This window comes from Marmota flaviventris, chromosome 1 (assembly GCF_047511675.1).
Source record: "Marmota flaviventris isolate mMarFla1 chromosome 1, mMarFla1.hap1, whole genome shotgun sequence".
Classification (NCBI taxonomy): Eukaryota; Metazoa; Chordata; class Mammalia; order Rodentia; family Sciuridae; genus Marmota; species Marmota flaviventris.
Genome location: NC_092498.1, coordinates 164,890,226 through 164,910,976, shown reverse-complemented (window position 1 = coordinate 164,910,976; position 20,751 = coordinate 164,890,226). Strand labels below are relative to the sequence as shown.

The 20,751-nt window shown below is 42.3% G+C and overlaps 2 protein-coding genes across 33 annotated transcripts in view; one reads left to right on the top strand and one right to left on the bottom strand.

Moving 5' to 3' along the window:
• The window catches only part of Pbrm1 (polybromo 1), a 90,546-nt gene extending 80,041 nt beyond the window's left edge, over nucleotides 1–10,505 (top strand). For 22 of the 31 annotated variants that reach the window (XM_071618679.1, XM_071618678.1, XM_071618704.1 and 19 more), the window contains 4 exons: nucleotides 3,313–3,468; nucleotides 6,280–6,350; nucleotides 6,460–6,676; nucleotides 7,650–10,505. In XM_071618679.1, the coding sequence (XP_071474780.1) occupies nucleotides 3,313–3,468; nucleotides 6,280–6,350; nucleotides 6,460–6,676; nucleotides 7,650–7,822 (617 nt within the window). In that variant the 3' untranslated portion in view covers nucleotides 7,823–10,505. The remainder of the gene's footprint in view (nucleotides 1–3,312; nucleotides 3,469–6,279; nucleotides 6,351–6,459; nucleotides 6,677–7,649) is intronic. The other 9 variants (XM_071618722.1, XM_071618720.1, XM_071618714.1 and 6 more) reach the window with 1 other exon arrangement.
• Nucleotides 10,506–14,538: 4,033 nt separating this feature from the next.
• On the bottom strand, nucleotides 14,539–18,802 carry Uqcc5 (ubiquinol-cytochrome c reductase complex assembly factor 5). Of its 2 annotated transcripts, none has more exons than XR_003584500.2 (2): nucleotides 18,468–18,802; nucleotides 14,539–14,643 (listed from the first exon to the last, which is right to left on the bottom strand). XR_003584500.2 is itself a non-coding variant. In XM_027947844.2 (2 exons), exons 1-2 carry the CDS (start codon nucleotides 18,483–18,485, stop codon nucleotides 14,552–14,554), a joined length of 243 nt encoding a protein of 80 aa, XP_027803645.1. In that variant the 5' UTR covers nucleotides 18,486–18,730; the 3' UTR covers nucleotides 14,539–14,551. The 2 variants fall into 2 exon arrangements, 1 of the variants encoding a protein (XP_027803645.1); XM_027947844.2 differs by having other exon boundaries at nucleotides 18,335–18,730.
• Between the last annotated feature and the right edge of the window lie 1,949 nt (nucleotides 18,803–20,751).

Below are 20,751 nucleotides of genomic sequence, written 5' to 3'. Positions count from 1 at the left end.
TAAGAAATTCCTTCATTTTTTTTTTTTTTTTCTCCAAGAGGAGTAGGCCGCAGTCTGTAGCCTTTTCTCATGACAGATTCAAAGTTTGAAATCATCCATGTTGTCCTGTATTGCCTTTCCCATATGGGCAATGCTTTCCCTTTGCCCCAGAAATGGGCCCTGGGCCCACCCCTGGGACCTAGTAGGGAGCAGTTCTTCCCTGGCTGTGGGCATGGTCTGGTGATATTCTCACCCTAGACTGTTCTTGATAGAACACTACAGTAGAAAATATAAATAGACCCTAAGTTATATTCTAGAGAACTCCCAAGAGAAAACACAAAGCCAGTCTTTAGGTTGTGTTGATATTCTGTCTCATGCCAGTATTCAGTTCGAGTTGTTCTGCTGCAGCCATCCTTTAAAGGCTGACCATTTAAAAGGATTTTTGACAATGAATTGTAAATCCTTTCTTGGTCACCAATGTGCATGACTGCTAAATAGAATACAAAGTCCTTATTCAATTCATTGTGCCCACTCTGTAATGCTTTTCTATTTAATTACATTAAACTGCATTTTCTGTTAGTATCCCAGTCACATATTTAAACCAAAAGCAAAAAGAAAATGATGAATGTGGTTTGCTTGTGTGTGTTGTCTTTGGTTCTGGTAGCCTTAGCAAATCTGACTATTCTTGATTGAATATCTTTGTCTGACATGTCTCCAATGAGAAGCCTGTAGACCACCTCTCGGGCCCCTCCTTTGTGATCTCTCCAAGTCTGGTGAGATCTGTATGTGCCACCTGTGTTTCTTCTCAAGTAGTCTGAACTCTTAGGGAGCCCAAGACAGTGTTGTTCAAGGCAGGTTCATTGAGATGCTGTTTTTGTTTTGCTTTATTTTTGTTTTTTTTGTTTTTGTTTTTGTTTTTGCTTTTTAAGGAAGAGTAGCATAGGATAACTTTTCCATTGTTGCTCCTAACTTTTGTGATGGCAAGTTCTCAAATGCGCTGTCGCTGAACTCAGCAGTTGCACTCGCCAAAGCACATCTGAATCATGGCTGTCAGTACTTTCAGTGTAACTGATGTTGATCTAACAAATCTCATAATCGCCTGCTCTATTCCATGGCCCATTTTGGTTAATGGGGTTCCAGAAGTTTTTATAAATCAGGCCTTGAACATGGGGACTTTGGAAGTTAGAATTCCCTCATTGACATCCTGTTTTGTTCTATTTGATGTGATATTGTGGCACTGTGCCCTTGACTACAAAACCCAGGGACATATTTACAAAATGAATACAAACAGCTCAAAACATTTAAAAAAACAGCAGCTGCAGCATTTTAGCTCCCTGTTAGGGAATAACATCATAGAGCTCTGTGGGTGAGAACCTTGGTCCCTCTAGAAAGCCCCGACTCCATTATTAAGGGTGTGCTGCCCAGATTTCTGGGTGTTGGGAGTGAAGGGCAAGCATTCTGGATGGTAAGCAGTCTTTGGTCCACAGTGGGAACTTTGAAGCTAAGAGGGTGATTTTTCACGGGTTTACAGGTTGCTTAGGGCCTGAGACTTAGCCTTGTCAGTGTCTGAAACCAGCTTTGCTTACAAGCATTGAAGCTCATTTGAACACATGTGACTGGGATAATAAATGCCAAAGTACAGTTTAATGAAGACAATTGTCATGTCTTTCAGTTCTTAATCTTCAATCACAGCCTGTGAAGGCTGCGTTCAGATGGGCTTTTGTAATTGAAAGCAAAGCCTCCTAACATTCTTAAATTTCTCACCTACTTATCCCTAAAAGCTATACCTTGTGGTGTGGTTAAAAGGCAGTTTGGTAGCATTGGATCTCCTCATGTTTAGATGATGGCGTCTATTCAGAAGTACTTTTTACTCTCTGAACTCTTTAACAAATGAAACTCGTCCTGTTTCATGTATAGAAATATTATTTTAAGTTTGTTTTATTGGTTTGTATAATTGTAAGTTTTTCAGTTTTATATATGACTAAGGAAACAAGGTAGTCAATCTCAGGATTTTCAGTGATGTCGTAGCTTTAAAAGACTAAACTTTTTATAAATAAATACTTTAGAATAATTCCTAAGGAAAAGTCAGAAAGAAATTCTCAGAATCTGGAGTTTTCCACTGTTTCCCAGAGTGCCTCTACAAAGAGTATTGAATAAAAACTAGGCTTGGCACTAGTCCCTTAACTCTCCCTTTGCAAGAAGATATGATCAAGTGACTGCACTTCATGGGAAGCTTTTCAAAATTCTGTTCATCATGATCATTACAAATCCCAGAAAAGTCAAGTTGTTTTTCTTGTTTAAAAAAAATGCTATGTGATCTTAAAGGGTTTTTTGATAGGGAGTCCTTGACATTTGAAAATATTTTATTTTCACCCTTTTTGCCAAAAATACTTGTTTGTTGCAACTCTTCCCTAGCCAGCAGAAGATATTTGTTCTGTGAAGGTATGCTCTGAAAATAAAGAAATAAAAGCCTCTGTGAACAGAAATTCTATACCTTGATTAAAATGCTCCCTGTTAACTGAAGGTTTATATGACGACATTTGTGAGCTTGGAGACAGTGATGACAATTGGCATTTTCTCATGTCAGCAGAGCCTGATTCTCCAGCTGTACCTCTGCATGTAGGTTTCTGAGTGCCCCCGAGCTTTGGTTGGCTTGGGAGGATTTAGATTTTTTTTTTTAAACAAGTTTTGAGATCTAAAGATGAAATATTATTCATTGTGATGGCTCTTAGAAGCTGTTCCCCAGCTCAAACCCTAGCACAATTCATTCTTACCTGCAGTGGTGGGGCTAGAAGGGAGAAGGAGTAGATGTAAAAGCCTTGAAAAATTCTTGCCCCCAAGCTGGAGAACCATGCTTTCTGATCAGGACTCTGCACTTCATTTCCCTCCATTCTGATTTCTCCTCATGGGTACCCATGATAGGCATATGAGTGTGGGCAGAGTGGAATGATGGGGTATGTACTGTTCAATTAGAGTTGCAGTCAGCAGAACTGGTCACTCTCCTTGAACAGCTTGCAGTAATTTGGACTTTGGGAAGGCTGTTACTGGAACTCCTCTTCATTATTATTTAAGTGAAAACATAGCATATTTATTCCAGTGAAAATAACTACAAACAATAATGTACTAAGTACTAATTCATCTAGAAATGTGGGGTTTCATATGTGTAGCTTTTTATTTTGTTCATTATTGCAACAAAATAATTGCACTAATTACTGTTATATCATGCAGTACTAAGGGTGCTTTATTCGTTGATAGTGCATGTGGGGGGTTGTTATTACTTAGCTCATGTTGCATGTTAATGATGCATGTCTGAAATTTGTTGTGTCCTTCAAGGCATGATGGGTGGCTATCCGCCAGGCCTTCCACCTTTGCAGGGCCCAGTTGATGGCCTTGTTAGCATGGGCAGCATGCAGCCACTTCACCCTGGGGGGCCTCCACCCCACCATCTTCCGCCAGGTGTGCCCGGCCTCCCGGGCATCCCACCACCGGGTAAGAACTTCATCCTCATTCACTCATTAATCTCATCTTCGTATTCTCTTTTTCCTCCCTCAGCCAGTTCTTCCAGGAGACACCTGCTGCCCACTATGGCCAGGCTTCCCTCACTGAGTACCCCAGAGCTGTCAGCAACAGGGCCTAGAACGTGTTAAGCAGGTGGCACAGCACCTGTGCCCTTGTGGACCTGGCTGCCTGACAGTAGCACAGGGTGCAAGAAGGCAAAAGCCAGACTCAGCAGACCAAGAGGCAGGACAAATACTCAAATAATACAACATATGCCAAAAAGCCAGCCAGCCAGCCTAGAAATCTTGCACCCTCTGATCAGGGAATGAAGTTTCCCAGATTGCTAGCTCAGGATCATATTAAAATGCTTTTTTCATCTGAATGCATTTTTTCATCTAGTGCAATTCTTACCTCACATGGTCTTCTGTGTAGAGTTCATCTCCTCATCAAACAACCCTGCTATTAAAGAACAGCCTAGCCCACCCTAGTAAACACTGATTTGTCTGTCAGCAGAAGTTCTTACATGTATAGTATATAAATGGAGCCCAGAAGTAGCTACATTTAGTTTCACTTTATAATGAATTAGCAAGCTGATTATTTTAAAGAAAAAGGAAAATTGTAGCTTCTCATATTAATTGCCATCATATGCAAAAGAACTGACTCTTGGCTATAATCTATTAGAAGGAATGTGGCCTTTAGATAACTTGGAATAGTATTTGCTCCATTATCTAAGATAATCGGGTAAGAGCCCAACCCAGATAAAATGTGGTTGGAAACTTATCAGGTTTGCTTATACCAGTCTTGGACCTAGAGACCATAGAGTTTTGCAGGGTCCAAACAATGCTGAAGAGGTTAGATACAGCAGTGTGTTGGGTTAACAAACCTGGTGGCCTGACCTGGAGCCTCCAGCCACACTCTTTGTGAGTACTGCTTAGATAACAGCTATAACTCCACTGAAGTATTTTTCCACATGTTCCTAGAGGAGGAAATGTTTTTGGAGGTAGGTGTTTCTCTCTGGAAATGGTGACCTATTGCGTGAATTGCTATGGCAGCAGGAGTCAGTCATAAAATAGGTATACCCGTGTGGTGGGTGGACTTGGCCTTAATTCTCTGCCCTCTCACCTTGGCACAGGGTATCTGAGTCAGTGAGACCATGTTGGAGTTGGTCCCTTCTAGATGTATGTACTCAATGGGAAGCCATGTCTAAGGCCCTGGGTAGGAGCTGTCTTTTGGTGGGTGTGGGGCATACCTGTTCTCCCATCCCCTCTTTCAGATTCTAAATCACATTTGAAGGAAGCACAACACCCCTGGTTATAGTGAGGGAGACAGGAAAGAACCCCCTTGGTATGTACATGCACATGTCTAATCAGGCTTTTAGGAACCCAGGATTCAGGGAATTCCTGTGGTCACTCAGCTCACATTGTCACTGGCTGCCCCTGGCATGGCAGTTGTAAACAGAGGGAGAAGAGGGGTTTGCTAATTTGTTTGTGCTGCCCTGCAAAGCAATGATGTAGGCATCTTAGGGAGCCCCTTTATGTGTGGAGTCTAAGGTAGGTGAGTATCCTGGGGAAGGGGCCGGGTCTAGTAATATATTGCTGAAGCAGCAGTTCACCCAACACCGCCTCTTCATTCATTCACAGATAACCATCAGGATCCTACTGTGGTGATCCAGGTACACTTCTAAGTACTTGAAATATAAAAAATCCCTGCTTTTTAAATGGAAGTTTGATTTTACTTGATTTTTTTTTTTCTCTTAACATATAAGAGGATGCCTATACTTCCTGGAAGTGGCATTTAACAACTCTGAACCTTAGAATAATGGGTTGATTCTGCCTGATCAAGTGCCAGCATTTTTAATCCAGAGGAACTATAGATTTTGAAGTTAGTTCCTTCTACATAGCCAGCAGGACTTAAAAAACAGCTTAACAAGGTTTTAGTTGTGGTTTGTTAGTTTTTAATGAACTGGGTCCCTTGCCAATTTTTATATTTTACCTGAATAGTAAATAGATGACCCTGAGATAAAAATAGCCTCAGACACTAAATTTAGGATATCTCATTGTTAACAATTGTCAGCAAACAATTACTAGTGAACATTCAGCAAGGGAAGTTTAATTATTACCAGAGACAGAACAAATATAGTAGGGTCATGAAGTCTTTGTTCTTTTGTCATTTTGCATCTGAAGCAATAGCAGCAAGACTACTCCACTAATACATCATCCATTTTCAGAGTACTGTTCTATCACATGGAAGTTTCATCTGCCAGCATTAGTGACTCCAGTTAGAACTAGATGCTGATGGTCTGGTCTGCAAGGAGACAGCAAGGCAGCACCTCCAACCTCTACAAAACCCAGTTAACTACTTCCACAACCTCTTCTATCATGTCCCTCCTATGTTAGCACTTTGCTTACTGCTGAGCCTGATTTCAATACCATTTCCACAGGCTGCAGTTGGAGAATAATGAGTTGTCGCAAGAAATGTACCTTAAAAATAGAGGTGTATTCTGACTATAACTCACTTACTGAAATACTAGAATTTATGCAGTGTTCAAATCAATTCTAAACTATGAGTAATGGATGTACATCTGACAAGATCTACTAGCATTGTGCATTAGGTACCTAGAAACCAAGGAATGCAGATTTTCTACTTGACTCCTGTTCTGGATACTTAGGTTTCCTATCCACACTCAAGGGCAGAGGTGCATAGGTTGGCATTATCAAATGACATCATTTCTTATCAAACAGTAGTTTTTTTCATCATCTCAACCCAGAGCCTCTAATTGTATCATTGCATTCTGAATTATAGGTGTGATGAACCAAGGAGTGGCCCCTATGGTAGGGACTCCAGCACCAGGTGGAAGTCCATATGGACAACAGGTGAGCCCCCAGTTTGATTTTCCTAGGACTCAAGAGATTTCTAGACATCTTCCTTCTCAACAATGCAGAGTATCTTTTTGTCTCACCATGTGGTCACATATTCTTTCAGGTGGGAGTTTTGGGGCCTCCAGGACAGCAGGCACCACCTCCATATCCTGGCCCACATCCAACTGGACCTCCTGTTATACAGCAGCCAACAACACCCATGTTTGTGGCTCCCCCACCGAAGACCCAGCGACTTCTTCACTCTGAGGCCTACCTGAAATACATTGAAGGACTCAGTGCTGAGTCCAATAGCATTAGCAAATGGGACCAAACTCTAGCAGGTAAGGAGAGTCCTTCTAAATAAGCCTTTGCAAAGTGTGTTCTTCCTCCTCATGATACTGTTAGCTCTTAACAAACACCCTCCACCTTTTTGGGGGGGCACAGGGGAGTACCAAGGATTCAACTCAAGGGCGCTTAGCTTCTGAACCACATCCCCAGCCCTTTGAGACAGGGCCTCACCAAGTTGCTGAGGCTGGCGTTGAACTTGCAAGTCTCCTGCCTTAGATTCTCAAGCCACTGGGATTACAGGTGTCTGCCACTGTGCCCAGCTAGCAGACATCCCTTTTTCTTACACCTGTACAATAAATTATATGTCTTAGAATGGCCTAGAACTTCTTTTTACACATTGACATCACACTCTAAAAATGGGTTTTTAAACTAATTTCAAAGCTTAGTTTTGTTTATAAGCATCCCAACTATCTTTTCAAGTATATTATCTTTCAGGCATTAGTGTAGATGGCAGATTTTTTAAAAGAAAAACATCAAAAACATGTTCCCATTAGTCTGTAAGTTACTTCAATAGACTTAATGTATTTTCAGTACATACAGTTTCTACTTATTCTTTATTTTAAACCAAATTTGATAATTTAAGAGTAGAAGGTATGATTTCCCCTTCACATATTTACCTTCTTAGGCACTTTTATATTAAATGTTTTGTGGGCCAGGCATGGTGGCACATGCCTATAATCCCAGTGGCTCAGGAAGCTGAGACAGGAGGATTACAAAGCCAGCCTCAATAACTCAGCAAGGCCCTAAGCAACTTGGCGAGACCCTGTCTCAAAATTAAATAGAAAGGGGGGCTGGTGAGATGGCTCAGTGGTTAAATGCCCTGGGTTCATTCCCTTGTACAAAAAAATAAAAAACATTTTTTGTTTTGTGGCTTAATAAACCATCAGCCTTTTAGCCTTTAGAACCAAGAGACTTTTTGTTACCTTAAAATTCCAATTTCTGTTTTCTATACACTTTAATTTTCAGCTCGAAGACGTGATGTCCATTTGTCAAAAGAACAGGAGAGCCGCCTCCCCTCTCACTGGCTCAAAAGTAAAGGGGCCCACACCACCATGGCAGATGCCCTCTGGCGTCTACGGGATTTGATGCTTCGAGACACCCTCAACATTCGCCAAGCGTACAACCTAGAAAACGTTTAGTAACATCATGTTTTGTTTTTTGTTTTTCTTTTTATAGAAGCATAAAGAGTTGTGGAACAGTAGCCATTTTAGTTACTGGGGGTGGGGGGAAGGAACAAAGGATGATGATTTTTATTGCATTTTACTGTACATCACAAGGCCATTTTTATATAAGGACACTTTTAATAAGCTATTTCAATTTGGTTTTGTTATATTAAGTTGACTTTATCAAATACACAAAGATTTTTTGGCATATGTTTCCTTTGTTTAAAACCAGTTTCATAATTGGTTATATATGTAGACTTGGAGTTTTATCTTTTTACTTGTTGCGATGGGACTGAAACCATCCAAGGTTTTGTCTTGGCTTGGGGTTTTGGGGGGTTTTTGTTTTGTTTCGTTTGGGGTTTTTTGTTTTGTTTTGTTTTGTTTTTTTACAAAAGAAAAAAATGAAAAAAAAAACACAAGAGTTTACAGATTAGTTTAAGTTGACAATGAAATGTGAAGTTGGTCCTAGTTTACATCTTAGAGAGGGTAGCGTGTTTGTATATGTTTCATGTGCCTGAATATCTTAAGCCACTTTCCCAAAAAGCTGTTTCTTACAGGTAAAGTGAAGTGCTTTCTTTGAAAGGTTGTTTAGATTATGGGTGTTTGAGAGACATGGCACATTTGCTCTGTTAACTCAGAGGCTCACTATAGAAATCTGTGGTCAATGTTGTGTGTCCACCCACAGCCTGTGTGCCTCCCAAATTCCTGGAGGGAATGCAGTTTTTCTTGTGCCGAGTTAGACATCTATGGTGTCAAGTGGTTTTGCAGAACATGTTCATAGCCCTGAATTATATCTAGTCTTGGCAGGTAAGTTTAAGGGTACTTTTGATCTGTTTCTAATGAATTCACAACTTATGCCTATATATGTTAGATGAGTTTGAAATTTCAAATCTATTACATTGAAAACTTCAAAGTTCATCTTGAGGAAAGCATAGAGGTATGCATGGAGGTGATTTATTTTTAAGCATAACACTTAACATAAGGAAGGAAGTGTGTAATTGGATCTGAGCTGTGTCATGAGCATAATTGTGACATACGGTAGATTACCTGCACTTGCAAATGTTTCATAGTCATTATTTCTTTATTATCAGTTGTGGCATTTTTTTTTCTTCTAAGTTTCAGGGTTGTAATTCTCAATCAGAAATTTATTTCTTCCTAAAATATGTTTTTCAATTTAGCTTGTGCTTTTGAATTATAGGAGAAGGGAATCATAATTTAAGAAAAATGCTCACTAAAGAGACCATTATGGATCCCAAACCCTTGGGTTTGGTGACCTTGTCTTTCTTATATGGCCCTAGAATAAACATTTGGAGGCAGCATATGCTGCTTAGATGGTAGGAAACTGCAAACATGGAACATTACTTCACTTGGTGGTGTGTTTCTGAAACCTGCTTTATTGTAACAGGATGGTTGCATTGTCAAGGTGAAGCTTCCACACTGCTGTTTGTAAGTTGAGAGAGTGACTTGCAGAGGGTACTTTTTTCCTTTTAATCTGCTCTGAATCAATACCCAGATGTTTAATTACCATACTTAATAAATCATGAGGGCAAAAGAGTATAGAATGGAAAAAAGTCTGTTGTATCTAGATAATTACAAGGAGGCCCTTGTAATTTAATTGCCATTAGTCAACCACTGGATCTCAGTTTGCATCAAGTATTTTAAATAATTTTGAATTTTAAAAAATGTATTGCAGTAGTATTTCAGTACCTTATTGTTAAACTAAATCAGATAAAGAAATCTCCAATTCCTGGTTATTTCGACCATTGAATCATCATGGACTGTGTAATGCAATCAGATTCTTTTCTTTTTAGACATCCTTGAATTACACCAAAGAACCTGAAACTTAATTTTGGTTAAATTATTTATTTATTTCATACATTCATTTTATTTCCCTTTTTAAGGTCTGGATGAGACTTTTTGGGGGAACTTCTAAAAACTCTTCACTGTGGGCCACAGGGGCACTTAGAAGCAGAGCGCTCCTCCTCCAGGCTCCTTCCCAGTACCTTAGGAGCTCCTTAAGGCAGTGCAGAGCCAGCCCAGGGTGCCAATAGGCAGGCCCTAATTAAGTTTAAAAATAAAATAAACTATTTATTTTAGAATCATGTCTTTCTATGTACTAACTTGGAGAATATCAGTTAATATTTAGAATATAAGATTTGAGGTGAACCATCTTCCTGAAAAGAAAAATAAAAACGTCCTGACATAAGAAAGTACAGGTAAACAGTACATCTTTTCTCCCATGAGTTTTAGGAACTGTAGTAATGTGGCTTAGAAAGTATAATGACCTAAATGTTTTTAAAATGTAAGTTCCTGTGGAGAAGAACTTTGTTCATTTGGAGGGAGGGGCCTATAGATTTAAAATAGAATGTTTGTCAGCTGATTTAAAAGGCCTTTAATTGATTTGTTTTTTAACTCACCCTCCTCTTCCGAAGAGGAAGAATTGAGGGGAGGACAGTTACTTGTGTAAAATCCCCAAATTGATGGTATTAACTTCTCAGCTTGAACCTTTCCAGACCTGATTAAAATTTGGTTTATTCTAATTTCTGTATCATATCATCATCTGAGGTTTAAGTGGTTACTAGTCTTATAACATGTATGTATCATATGTTTGTTCATTTAAAGCTTTTTAATCCAAATAAAAATGGAGTTTGCAAAGTGATTTGGATTAACCAAGTTTGGTTGTTCTGTTAAAGCTGTGTCACATGTTAGTTTTGAGCAGATTGAAGAAAAGCAATCCTGCAAGCCCCAATTTCATGCTGATGAGGATATGATTGCCAATTGAAGGGAAGAAAACTCCCCAAGTGGAAGTGCAAGTCATTATGCAACCCCCTGGTTCAGGGTTCAGGCTGCATTTCCACAGATGCCAGATGTATTCAGACTGCAGCATGAAGTGCCCCATACCATGTCATACCCTTTGGCTGGCAGTCAAGGAATTCCTAGCACTCCTCAGGATGGGCAGAAATGCAGATTGAAATTGAAGAGCACATTTCTGAGAGCAAGAAGGTGAGGGAAGCCTGTCCACTATTAGCAGCTTGTTTGTGGTCAGCAGAGAAAAGTGGCCCAGGTATATCTTTAAAATGTTTGTAAGTTCTAAAAATATGACTGTGCTTTTAATAGAAAATGTTGGTTAAAAAAATCAACTATTCTCTCAGTATCACTTTGCAAATCCCTTCTGTTCTGAGTATAGAATGGACTCCCGTCTGTGACCATGAGCATATTTTGAAAGATCACTGATGAATAAACACCCCAGCTGAGCACTGTGAGCAAAAAGTTTCAAACATTACTCTTCCTTTTTTTTGCTTAGAAGTATGCCAGGTCAGCTAAATGCAAGAAAACTCAATACTAAACAAACGAAGACTGTTCTTTTTTCCCATTTTGGGTATTTGTAGTATTCGTGTCTTGGGGGTTGCACATAAATGTGGCAAGAAACTCCAAATTTAAAATATATATGTAGTCTAAGTACTGGTACTGCTTGACTGGGAGAGAAATTGATTTAGAAAACACCATAGTAAAAGAGTTAAATTTTTCTCAAGAGGGGTAGCTCAGCTGGACACAGTGGCACATACCTATATTCTCAGCAACTGATGATGCTGAGGCAAGGGCATTGCAAGTTTGAGGCCAGCCTCAGCAACACAGCAAAGCCCTGTCTCAAAAAAATAAAAAGGACTAGGGATGTAACTCAGTGGTAAAGTGCCCCAGGGTTCAATCCCCAGTACCACCAAAATAGAAAAAAAGAGAGGTAACTAAGTGTGAAGAATTTGTACAAAAAAAAGAGGACCAAGATGATTAAGTCAAAACATCAAAGATTTAGGTAAGGCTTCCAAAATAGAACTGCCAGATGGACAAAAATAACCCTCGTTTTTTATTTACCCATTCACCTTATCAATTCAGCTGATAAAGTGAAGCTTTAAAGCTCATGATCTTTTCCCCTTAACATAGTGGAACAATGGAGATAGATTTCTAGCAATAAATGCTTATTAGGTTTTCATCATTCTAGAAAAAGTACTATAGTTCTTAATGTTTGAAACATAAGTTTTTAAAATTTTTGGCCTTCTAGTTCACACACTAGGGGGTACTACCATTGTACAATCAGCATATAGGAACACTGGGTTTCTTTTCGTTTTACATGTCTTTAAGTCGGATAGAGTCAATATTCCTAGGAAGAGTATTAAAAAGATTTTTGGGGGTGACTGGGGGTGTAGCTCAGGTGAGTGCTTGCTTCCTATGCAGAAGGCCCTGGGTTTGCTCCCCAGCACCCTAATGCTGAAGAGTAAAAAGCTTGCATCTTGATCAACAAAGGTGAGTTCTTATAGCATCCAAACTAATGTGCTCTGAAAATGGGTCTTAAATACAGTCATTACTTTACTAGTCTACCTGCCTTGAAATTGGGCATTATCCTGGCATTTTCAAAGTTTATTTTCCTCTAATAAATCAGCATTCTGTTGGGTGTGGTGGCACACAGATGTCAGTGACTTGGGAGTTAGAGGCAGGAGGACTGCAAGTTCAAAGCCAGGCATGGCCACTTAGCAAGATCTGAAGTAACTTATAAAGGACCTGTCTCAAAATAAGTAAAAGTGGGGATGTAGCTTCTGGTAAAACACCCCTGGATTCAATCCCAACACCACAATAAAATAAATTACTCCAACAGGAAGTCACTTCTCTAGGAAAACCCTTGAGAAGAATAGCACAGAATTAATGATTGGGGGAAAAGTAGGGGTTAAGCCAGTTAAGGATCACTATAGACAGAAGCTAAGGAATGGTTTTATTGGCATTTATTGTTCTTTGTAAAAGACTGAGTGTTACATATTCTCTATATGTATCAAATATACTTCTAAAACTGGGAGTGTGTGAGAGGGAATACAGAATGTGGCTGTGTCGCTGAGAATCATACAGTTTATGCAGCAGTTCAATCACTAGTGTCAGGTTCATCACACTTTGGGTGACACAACTGGGTAGGGGATTGTATGCAATACTCTACCTGGTAGTGTTGGTCATTACTGGCTTTCACACTTAAGCCAACTCCCAGTGGAAATGCTGAACTCGTAGGTAATCTGTGATGAGATCTGAGTAGTGATTCTTTATTTACCCAACATTTGTTCCAATATAAGATGACAAGCATGACTAGGAAAAAAATCTCTTTTAAAAAAAAAATGCAGGAGACATTTGTGCCAGAGATAATTAACTTTATTCCCTGTGGCCCTTGGCGTCAGCTTCTTTATTCTGTCACAAAAGTTAGAAACTTTTGAAACTCAGTCTTCTTTAGAATGTAGGTATTTTCTCATTTGCAAAGATGAGATATTGGATGTAGTTATCCAGGCATGTAAATATGCCTTTGCTTTTTCCACCAGTGACCCAAACTTGTGCTAGATGGCATTGCCATATTCTCACTCAGTAGACTGCACCTCTGATCTGGCTCAACTCTGTAGTTTCCCTGTCTTATGGGAGGGAGCAGTTCTCTATCTTTAGCAGCTGAATGAAAGAACAGCACTTTGATCATCAAGGGGCATGAATCATGGAGTCCTGCTCTCCTATGCAAGGGAGTTCACAAGAGCACTAATAGGAATTAGTGTGTCAGGAATTCCCACTACCCCCCTGAAGAGTTTATAAGCTGGTAGCAGACAGAAATGTAATCTGCACAATTTTCCTAGTTTAGGTGACCATAACAATGAAGATCTTTTATGTTCATGACTTAATTTTAATTCTGCAACGAAAGGTTACCACCAAACATGGTCTCTAATATCAGCAACTCCAGAAGCTGAGGCAGGAGGATCAACAGTTCAAGGCCAGTCTCAGCAACTCCATGAGACCCTATCTCAAAATAAAAAATGAAAAGGGCTAGGGATGTAGATCAGTAGCACCCCTGGAGGTGGGGAATTGGGGGGTTTTTTGTTTGTTTTGTTTTGTTTAAAAAACAAACAATTCAAACTGTACTGAAAAGCATCCTGGTTGCTGTATTCAAGAAATATTTCACAGGGTCAGGGGATGTAGCTCAGTGATAATACTTTCCTCTAGCATGTGTAAGGCCCTGGGTTTGATCCTCAGCACTGCAAAAAAAGAAAGTAGAAAAATATTTTATGGTACATGCCAATAATCCCACCTACTCAGGAGGCTGAAGCAGGCAGATCACAAGCCTCAACAATTTAGCAAGACCCAGTCTCAAAAAGGGCCGGGTTGCCAGAGGCAATGACAGAAGCATGTAATCTCAGTGACTTGGGGAGGCTAAAGCAGGAAGATCACAAGTTCAAAGCCAGCCTCAGCAATTTAGCAAGACCCTGTCTCAAAATAAAAAGGGCTTGGGTAAATGTGGCTCAGTGGCAAAGCACCCCTGGGTTCAATCCCCAGTACAAAAAAAAAAAAAAAAAGGAACTAGGTTCATTGGATAGATAAGTAGGTGTTTTAGGAGGAATATTCTTTATATAAGTACTATCCAACAGTAATTTGGGAAGTACTCAAGCAGAGACTGCAAAACTATGAAAATTCTTTAAAAAGGCAATTCTTAGGATAATGTGCAGCTGTGAGAACAAGACTTTGGAAGGGTACTTTTTTTTTTTTTTAAGTTGTTGATGGACCTTTATTTTATTATATACAGTGCTGTGGATCAGACCCAGTGCCTCACACATGCTAGGCAAGTGCTCTACCACTGAGACACAACCCCAGGCCTGTAAGAGTACATTCTTGAGGAAAAAAACTAGTGAAAATTCATATTCATTTTATTGATTGTTGAAGTTCAGTCTCAGATGTGTCATCCAGGCCTTTCTGATACTGTCTCTCTGAGGCTTTTCTTCGGTAGACATCATCTGTATCAAACAAAAACTGTGCTTAGATTTTTAAGAAACCGAGGAATTAAAAATATTCAGAATTCAATCAGTAGTCTCAAGTCTGTTGCCTGTTTCTGAATTTCAACATTAATGTTTAATCCAGTGCCAAAATATAATTTAAAACAAAATAAGTTAAATGACCACTGTTTATGTAAGAGTCCTAGACTTAAAATAACAAGCTAAATATCAGTATCTTCAAAGATAGGGTCATGTCCTGGCCCATCTCTAAGTAGTGTTTTAGGAGTTTCCTCATTTCTTTATTCCCATCCCTCCCACCTTTTTTTATTTATTTGTTTGTTTGTTTTTCTGCTGTGGTATTGGGGATTGAACTTGAAGCCTCATGCATGTTAAGCAAGTACTTGTTCTACTACTGAGCTACATCCCCAACCCTCTCCCGTGGTTTCTGTTCTGCTCTCTGACATCATTCTTAACTAAAACCTAGCTCCTCAAAGGCTCTTGGCTGCTGCTTCTCCCACACTCCAGACCTCAGGATGGGATAGGGAGGTCAGTTTCCTTGTTCTCAGCCTCTATGTCTCCAGACTATTGATTATCCTTCTTCAAGTAAAAAATCTTCCTGTGGGTGGCACACACCTGTCATCCCAGCTACTCAGGTAGCTGGAGGTTGATCACAAGTTTGAGGTCAGCCTCAGCAACTCAGCAAGATCCTCAACAGTTGTTCAGCTGTTGAGTTTTGTTGTCTTTAAAAAAAAAAAACAAAAACGGGATGTAACTCAGTAGCAAAGTGGCCCTAGGTTCAATCTCTAGTGCCATGTTTTTTTTGTTCTGTTTTAAATCCTCTTCCTGTAAGGCTTATGCCATTTGACAGCCACCATCTTCTCTGCACTGGCACCTGCACATGTCCCTTCAATCTGAAAACCCTGGTTTAGGCTCCTTGCCTCATCTTGTGCCTTCTCCACCCGCATCATGATTAATACCTTTTTTTTTTTTTGGGGGGGGGGGGGGGAGTGATGGGAATTGATGTTAGAGTCTGTAAACAAGTCAAAATAACACCTGGCATTTTGCCAGGGGAATGTTAGAGTTCGTAAACAAGTCTGGATGGTGCCTGGCAAAATGCCAGAGGGAGTGGTTTGTGAAGTAACACCAGCGAGCCATTAAGTGTGGAGATTCCTTATTGTTTGACTGATGTATCTAGTTTATGCTAATTAGATAAGCTGTGTGGAATGTATAAATACTGCTCCTGTCCTGCAATAAACGGCTCCTACTCCTGCTGTATCAATCTACACAAGTTGTTCATCACCCCCCTGGTTATTTTGCTGCAGCTGGACTGCGGCAAATTGAACCTAGGGCCCTGCATGCTAGGCAAAAACTCTACCACTAAGCTACACCTCCAGCCCTTTGGGGTTTTTGTTTGAGACAAGATCTCACTCAGTTGCCTAGGTTGGCCTTGAACATGGATCCTTCTGCCTTGGCTTCCAGAGTAGCTGAGATGACAGATTCAATATCAGCTGCTTCACACACCCTCAAAGCCCCAAGCAGCCATTAATCCAAATTCCTCTCTTTTCCATGCTTCACCCTTCTTGCAGTGTATTACAAAGCCAGCCAATGCCTCTTGACTGGGTATACTGAGATGTGTGACAATCCAGTGTCCTCAGCCATGACCCTCACCATTCTTTCCTCACCCCCACCTAGCCACTCATCATAAGACACTCTTGCAGCTAACTTCCAAGGGGCTATTCGCCCCACCAAGCACTGATCCCATCCTCTCCCTCCTTTCTGATCAACATTTGCCTAGCCTCTAGTCTTTCTGAGAGCAGGGGGTTACCTTCCCTTTACAGGGTCAAAATTCCTTAACCTCCTTTCTTCTGTGATAACAAACCTTCCTGGTGTCCATCCTTGCCTCTCAGTCACCCTAAACATGTTGGTTATTTGACTTTTTCATCACAATTTGCCTGTGAATGGTTCACAAAGCCATTCACAGGTTTCTGGCCCACATCTGTTTCCTGACCTTCAGGTTTTTATAACCAACTCCTTAGCACATTCCAAATGGGGCCCAGGGATCACACTGCCTGTGTTCAGCACCTTCAGGAGAGTTACCCCTGCCCCAGCATCCAGGTCTCATGTCTTAAGCCCACTTAATCACCTGGCTTTGTCACCCTTTGGGCTGTCTCAACTCCACCTACTTCTTGGCATCCCTTCTGCCTCAAAGTAGACCTGGCTACCATCTGAACTCCGGACAACCACACAGCCTAGGTGTTCTTACCAATCTCTCCACAAGGAGCTGCTTCAAACCCTTCAGTCCTTGGGATATATTCTTGGTTCTGCAGTCCCTATGTGGCTCTGCTAGACACCTCTCTAGCCACTTTACACCTCCCTCTGCTTGCTGCTTCAATTTTTCAAACACAGAATACACGCAAGGCCTCCAGTTCTCAGCACTGCCCATGAAGACTCAATTCTACAGAACTTGCATCTGGCTGACAGTCTTCAGAGCCTGCTATACCTGGTAACTGCTTCCAGAAGCCTTCCCTGCACCATCTAGTCCAGGGAGGTGCCCACCCAACACTCCTGTGCTCCTCTCAGCACTGATCACAATAGTAAACCATCTCCCTTTTTTCCTCCCCTAGTCCCCGGTACTGGGGATTAAACTTTCATGCTAGATAAGTGCTGTACCACTGAGAGCTACATCCTCAGACCTGATGGTAACTGGGTTTTTTGTCTGTTTGGTACCAGGGATTGAACTCAGGGACACTGGCCCACTGAGCCACATCCCCAGCCTTATTTTGTATTTTATTTAGAGACAGGGTCTGAGTTGCTTAGCACCTCACTTTTGCTGAGGCTGCCTTTGAACTCTGCTATCTCAGCCACCACACCCAGCCAACTCTGATCTTTCTTTCCCATTAGCTCTCTGGCAGTAAAAAACCTCTGCCTTGTTAATTAGATCCTCTCATGGATGTTCAATAAATAGAATGGTAGAACAGAAGGAAGCACTAAAGTTCCAATTAAAAAATGAGAGACGGTAGGGCTGGGAGCATATAGCTCAATAATAGAGCAATGACCTAGCTAGTGTGAGTCCCTGTGTTCCATCCCCCACACCACCAAAAAAAAAAAAGTTCACAAGTGATATATTATTTCAGAAGAGGGACAAAGCAGAAAGGGCCTAGGGGTTGGGGAAGTCTTCCTGAAAGGAACTAGTCTGCCCAGAGAGAGTGCTCAGCTAAGCAATGTCAGGCATTCTTTTCACTGTGCTGAGCATCTGCTCCCAGGCCAAAGACCTGGTGCCAGTGACTGCCCTCTTAAGACAATGGTGATTAGGCAGGCAGGTCGGCTCCCTCTAGGGTGTGGGCTGAAGAGTTCTGAGAGGACAGTTAATAGGGATTTCCATGAATCCTCAGGATCCACCCCCTCTTCTGTTGTTTGTGAGCTATCCTGTTCCTTAGGCTCGGCTCAAAGTCAAGGGTGAAGGGCAAGCTTGAAAAGTGCAGGAAAGATCGCAAGGCTGGACGTCAATGTGCAAGACGTACAGAAGAGCCGGCGCCATAGGCGGGGTCAACTGCCAAGTGAATGGAACAGTGCTAGCCCTTCCGATAAGAATAAAAAGCAGCTCGGCGCTAAGGAGAATAAGCGGTCTGCAATCTAATACCCCCGGGAAACGGATCCCTGCCATCTCATGCCTCCCTGAAGGGAAAGGGAGGCTACTACACCCCCCACTTACAGAAGGTCTCCTGGCCCACGCGCACGTTAATCATGATCCACTCCATTGTTCCTCCCAGGATAAAAAAGAAGGGCAGGAACCTGTAGAGGCCGAGTCGCTCCTTCCCGGGCACCCACTGCAGAACTCGCCTCACCTGGGCCCTGGAGAGCATGCTCGATTGAGGTTGTGGCTCTGGGTGCGATGGAACCAGGTGCGACTTAAGCTGAAGCCGCCCTGCCCGTCCTCGCTGGGCTTGGCGACCTAGGCGACGAGTGACCGCAGCCGAGTCACTGCCCGGCAGCTGCAAAAATTTGGGAGCTAAAGCTGACCTCCAGGCCTAGATCCCTGTGCAGCTCAGCCAATCAAACTGCTGCTGTTGAGACGCGCTAGCTCCTTGAGAAGGAGCCTGAAAAATCCGGCGCATGCGCCTGGGCACTGGAAGCGGGGCGGCCCCTATGGGGCGGAGCCTTCGACGTGGCTTGGACTCGGCCCCGCCCCACGGCCTCCCTAGTGTTGGCCAGAGCTCTGAGCAGCCCGCCGCGCCCCCTACTCTGCACCGCCATCTTTTTTTTCTAATACCCTGACAGAGTGATAGTCTATGAGGGACTAATAGTGTGCTGCACCATTCTCTAAAATGCAATTACGAAACGCCTTGCTTTTATTTCAGGGACATGATTGGTGACCAAACTTCTAAAATATCTGAATTTGATATGCACTGTTGAAAGCTGAACTTTACACAACAAAAGTTTGAGCATCTGTGACAACCCTAAAATAAAACTGTCCTGAATGGGCACTTACAATAATACAGGCATTTATAGAAAGTTTTTATGCATCACCTTTTGACAGGGTTGGGGCGGGGAGGATGAGGGCGGGGATTAAGGAGAAAGGGAGGGGTCCTGCTATGTTGCCCTGGCTGGTCTCAGCCTCCCAGTAGCTGGGAAAACGTGCTTGTATCACCTCTTTATCCACAATAAGCGCAGCTCAGCATGATGGTTAATGAGCGTGTCTGAGGAATTCCCTTAGCTGGGGCTGTACTTCAGTTCCCCAACCCATGAAACAGGGGACTTTTTCTGCTGCTGTGAAGATTTAGTGAGATGATAAGCATTGAATGTAGTGCCTGGAACACGGTAACTGATCAACTAACATTAGCTCTATCTAACATTAATATGATGATGATTTACTGATCCACTTCACATGTATTCCCTGAACTGAGAAATTAAGAGATTAAGCCAAAAAAAGCAGAGCTCTGACTCCAGAGCATTCACTCATTATATCCTCTCACTTTATCACTGTTTTCTGAAAATACCCTAAGAGGCTGTCACTCTGTTACCTAGGGATAAAACTGGAGGAACAGCTTTGACAAGGCAGTCAAATATTAGGTAATCTAAAAGAATCAAATGAAAACTTAGATCCCAAAAGGTAGCTTGGTGATGAGAAGAGAAAGTGCAAGCAGGGCCCCAAGAGAGGGTTATAGGACAGCAGTAAGGTCTCTAGCTGCCTATAGTACAACGCACCCTGGATGGCCACCCAGAAAGTGGGCACAAAAGCTTAGCACTTGCTCCTGTTCCTTTTCTTTATCTCTCTCTTCCTTCTCTCCCCCCCCCCGCCCCCACCTTTCTTTCAAGGTCCTGATTCTTAGGTAAGCTTTCTACTACCGAGCTACATCCCCAGAACCTGCTCACGTTTCTCTTAGCGGTTCTGTGGGGGTGGACCACCCAGGACCTCCACCCGCATGGAAGAGGTTCACGTGAAGCTAGATTCCCAGCACCTGCCTAGGTCACTGGGGCGTGTGCAGACACCTCTCCCGCCCCCAAGCTCACCTTTAGGCCTCAATATCTTTCAGCACCCAACCCAGGACCTGGCACACTAGGTCCTCAGCCCAAGTGCAGTAATGTCATAACATAAACACAACCTTAAACTCAGCAAGCCACCCCGGGAAACAATATGTATCCAGCTGGCAGGCTCATCAGCGTGCTGGGTGGGTCTCCATGAGGTACACCTGCAGGCCCAGAAAACAGACGAGTAGAAAAAATGCAAGAAAAAGGAGGAAATTCTTTGTAAAGTCTCCAGCAACCAGGCATCTCAACAGGAGGCCTCTCCAGGCAAAGGTGAGTGGGGCGGGCCAGTGACACCAAGCTAAGATCAGAACCAAGGTGGGTGCAGTGATCCTTGGCCCCAGTCCTGAAGCTCACGCCCAGGAGTCCGGTTCCGAATTAAAAGGGGTCACCTGGGTTGAGCACCGGCGGCACAAAGAGGCTGCCATGCAGGTCCAGCGGTCTCACCCAGCGTGGGGCTGCAGCAGGGAGAGCGCGGGCAGGGCTCTTTATCCGCTAGATAAGTGAGTGAAGTGGCCCGGGCTCCGGTCAGCGGACAGTCTGGGATCGGAGCAGGGGAACAAGGCCATGGGGCAGGAGGACTCAGGGACTTCGGGAAAGTAG

Bases quoted from the DNA above. Each gene is read 5' to 3' on its own strand.
- Uqcc5 (XM_027947844.2), bottom strand. From the start codon at position 18,485: ATGCTCTCCAGGGCCCAGGTGAGGCGAGTTCTGCAGTGGGTGCCCGGG. The intron at 14,644-18,334 runs GTAAGTGGGGGG...TGTTTGATACAG, and splicing joins CGTGGGCCAGGAGACCTTCT to ATGATGTCTACCGAAGAAAA.